The sequence below is a fragment of the Oryzias melastigma genome, linkage group LG21 (assembly GCF_002922805.2).
Source record: "Oryzias melastigma strain HK-1 linkage group LG21, ASM292280v2, whole genome shotgun sequence".
In the NCBI taxonomy this organism is placed as follows: domain Eukaryota; kingdom Metazoa; phylum Chordata; class Actinopteri; order Beloniformes; family Adrianichthyidae; genus Oryzias; species Oryzias melastigma.
This window is the reverse complement of record NC_050532.1, coordinates 824,965-829,089: the sequence shown is the minus strand read 5'-3', so window position 1 is coordinate 829,089 and position 4,125 is coordinate 824,965. Positions and strand designations below refer to the sequence as shown.

General features: G+C 40.6%; 1 protein-coding gene across 1 annotated transcript in view; it reads left to right on the top strand.

Moving 5' to 3' along the window:
- Positions 1-4,125, top strand: part of LOC112155139 (SH3 domain-binding protein 4) — a 63,818-nt gene that overhangs the window by 26,233 nt on the left and 33,460 nt on the right. Inside the window, exon 2 of the mRNA XM_024286625.2 lies at positions 3,300-3,515. Within this exon, the coding sequence (XP_024142393.1) occupies positions 3,398-3,515 (118 nt within the window). The 5' untranslated portion in view covers positions 3,300-3,397. The remainder of the gene's footprint in view (positions 1-3,299; positions 3,516-4,125) is intronic.

Genomic DNA, 4,125 nt, shown 5'->3' with positions numbered 1-4,125 from the left:
AATCAATGAAATAGAGATTTATCATTTCCAATGAACTTTTGTTTTTTAAAACATTAAGGACTGAGAAAAGCGGGATCTGTGGATATTTTGACATATGTTCAGTTTGGGGGAGAACCCATAAATCTGTGTTACTTCTTTAATGTTGTGGTTACTATGCTGTTTGTTGTCGTTTTTGTGACTTTAAGTTACATTTACTTGTAGCTTAATGCAGATAATGTAAAGCTACACTTGTAAACTTAGCTCTGGACTTTGAGGTGAGCGGCTTCACTTCTGGGACTCGTAGTTTTAAATCGTTCCATAACTCTGCGGCAGATCCGTACCGACACACAGCCTCTCTGTCTGCGCGGTGAATGTTTCATAATCCGCTCGTCAAACCAAATGACTTGATCATTTCCAGTCTAAACTCATTATCCGCGCCGTTCTCGCGGTGTTTGGTTCAAAGAGTGCTGATTATAAAACGTTCATATGCACAGAAGCGCCGCAGACACGGATCTGCTGCAGATCTTCTGGTTCATCTCCAAACAGCACAGTAATGACAGCCGCGACAGCGCTAGCTGTGTTAGCGCTGATGTTAGCTTAGCTAGAAGAAGCTCTCTGTTCACCGTGATCAAACTCTGTCTCAACAAGCTTCATCTTCAGGTGATCATTTATCGCCATAGTGCTCTCATGGAACACGAGTTCTGTGTTGCAGAAATTACATTTGACACTTTTTCCTCTTTTATTTTCCTTATGTTTCCCAAATTTTCGAGATAGCGTGTTGTTTAGAGCCTACTGAGAACTTCCTGTGACATCACTGCTGACCGGATTAGCACCACTGCGCATGTGTGACAAAGAGAATGGAAGACCCCCGCATTAGAAAGCGCGAACCGTAGTTTTAAGATCACAACAAGGAAAAAAACAAACAAAAAAACGACGCTTCGACGACCAAATTATTCGTCGACTATTTTAATAGTCGATTAGTCGAATAATCGTGGCAGTCCTACTTAAGAAGCTTGTCTGATTGGAGACAGCTGAGCAGCATCCAGGAACTGTGAGCTGGGGCTGCTGGGAGATGAAGTGCAGTCAGTACACTGGAGACTGCTCCCGCTGGTGACCAGAGGAGGAGACAGAGCGCTGACTTCTTACATCACCTCGGCTATATCCGATCAAATATTACCTTTGGCACTGCAAGGAACAAATTATTTATGAAATCTGAGTTATTTTTGTGAGTTATTTTCCCACCCGGAAGTAAGACAATTCAATCTCTGAAGCTCCGTCTATCGCTCTGTCTGGGTGCCTCCCATTTCATGACACCATCCCTTTTTTTTCTTTTTTCTTTAATAACTTGTCCTGTCCAGCTGCTGAGCAAACGCAAAAGCTCTGATAGCCTCTTGTGTTAGACACATTTTACTGTCTCAACAGGGGGTTATTGATCTTCTGACATGTATATTTGTATAGACCTCTTTTGTGTTTTATGTATAAAATGAAAGTTTTTTTGCTGATCACCGCTACCTCCGTGGAGAAAGTGTGTGTTTGTGTTTGCCTGGGGGGGTGTGAACACTGTAATACACTTTAAAGCTGATTTTGCATGGTATAGGACCTTTAAAAACTAGTTTTTATTTCTTCTCATTTTTCAGTAACCTGTGTGCTTCACTAACTACATATTGAAAAATGACTTTAAGGTTGCATGGGAGTTTTGTGTGTCTGGAACAGTCTGTCCAATGTGTGTTTCTGCTCGAGCTCCTCCACACCGCCAAGCAGCACGAATCAAGTCTGGAGCCTAAAAGATTAAAAAGCTTTGAAAAAACTTTATAAGAATAGTGAAAACTCAGTAAACATTTATTCCCTCCATATTTCTTTGCCAAACCTCAAGTGGATACAGATTTATCAAGTAGCTGAAACTCCACAATAGTTTTTTTGTTGTTCTAATGAGACTGCGTCACTGTGGAAGTTTATGAAGATGCATGAGCAGCGAAGTGGCTGATGTTGCAAGTCTTTCATGCCAAAACAAAAACTCTGCCTCAGCTAATGGGCTGTTAAAGTATTAAAAGCACAAGGGGATGTTTCCCTTGAAGTGATAAGTGTCGCCGTGAGACAGTGGGAAGTTGTCGTTTAGTAGGTTCTTGTTTTCCAACTGAAAAAAAAAAAAAAACTTTATAAGGAAGTCCATAAAGTAGAGTAACCTTTTAGTTCATCCTTCCTGCTCTGTGTATCTGCTTGGAAAATTGGCAGCATTACAGGTTTGAATATTTACACAACGACAAAAATGATGTGTTCAAATATAGCATCTTTTCACGTTCTCAAAGACCCACTCCAATGAAATGGTGTTTTTAACCTGTTATTGTCACATTTTTGTCATGATGGAGAACATCTAAAAAGTAAATTAAAAATTAAATCTGCAATTTTAAGATTTTTTAATTCAGATTGTTGTGATTAGTAGTTTATACATACAAAATACAATCGGCAGGCCACAACAAGAGGATCAGGATGCAGACATCCACATCCAGAACCAGAAGTCCTCAACCGGAGCTGGAATTTTAATTTTAAATAGAGACCCCTACAGTTATGGTTTTGCCAGTTTTAGGCTTCAATAAAATGTTTTTTTTTTGTTTTTTTTTGTTTGTTTTTTTTACAATTCTCAGCACTTTTTGGTTTGGGTTTGGGTAAAGAATAGGGTCAGGGTAAGTTGTCTCATTTCCACTTCGAGTCGATGATGTCAGACACTATCTTGTCTGCACCCAGACCCCCTGCTCTGCTCCATTCTGATGCATCCACTTGCAGACAAATAGATCCATGTACGTTTTTGTTTTCCTTGTCTGAGCTGGAATCTGGATCTAAACTGTACAGCTTGATAGCTCTGATATTGGTCACCATTTTTGTTGGGCCTCTAATATTAGGTTGTGGTTGTGAGGGGCTGTAAGCTAGCGTAAGATAGTGTAAAGAGGTGATGGGAAATGAGCACAGGGCCAATAGTTCTGCCCAGAATTGAGAAGCAAATTTCTGATAAACTTCTGCTGCTCTGCAGAAACTATGTCCTAGAAAACATTATTTTTAATTTTGGCTAACAACTGCAACATCATAATTAAAAGACCACTGGGAATGCTTTTACAATAGATCAAAAGATGGTCAGAGTGAGACTTTAAAGTGTTTTTTACACACCCTTGACCTTTTCACACACAGCCATGCACAGACAGCAGCGTAGCTCTCATGTCTTAATTTCCAAGCCCACTAGAGCGATGTGGGCTTCTTCCCCAAAGACAGTGTGCAAGCAGAGCGGGAACCAGACTTAATATTGCTTTACTGTACTCTGTATTTTTCAGATCTCATGGACAGCTGCTGACATCTGAGTTTGATCCCAGATAAAAGATCCATTCCAGCAGCCCGACCTCAGTTTGCAACCCGCAGAGACGGGGCCAGCATGGCCGCCCATCGGATCAGAGCCACCAACAACACTTCTCTCCCACGCTGCAAATCAGAGGGCACGCTCATCGACCTCAGTGAAGGAGTGTCCGAGGCCAGTCTGACTGATGTCAAAGGTCAGTACTCTAGAAAGAAGACACTTCCACCCTTAAGGAGAAGTCAGAGCTGGAATAGATGAGCAGATATTGTCTTACTCCTGGTTCTACTGCCAACAACAACCATCTGAATAATATACATAAATCCAAACCAATAGTATTTTCATCCTAGGGTGAAAGCTTTTTGACTTTTTGTGGAAGTACTGTGACCATCATGGAAAACAGGTTATTTTGAAATTCCATGCCAAACCTCAAAAATATGTTGTTTGCTTGTTTTTTATTTTGCATGTTTTTGAAATAACATTTTACTACTTCTAGTAATAGTTTATCTGGTTTGTAATGTTTTTTTTTTAAGTTTGAAAGATGTCACATGTACCAAATCAAAGTATACATGTCTGATAGACTGTGTTCTGGTTCACTAGAAAAATGGTCATTGCAGTTCAGAGCTTTTTAAGTGAAAAAAAAGAACTCAACAAAGAAACACAAGATCTTTGCCAAGTGTCACAAACAGGCAGACAGCTGGTTCCACGTGCAGCAGGTTTATTAACAGTCCACAGAATAAGCAGGGTCAGACAGGCAGGGGTCATACACGGGCATGGGATCATCCGAGACAAGCGAGAAGAGGAGTCAG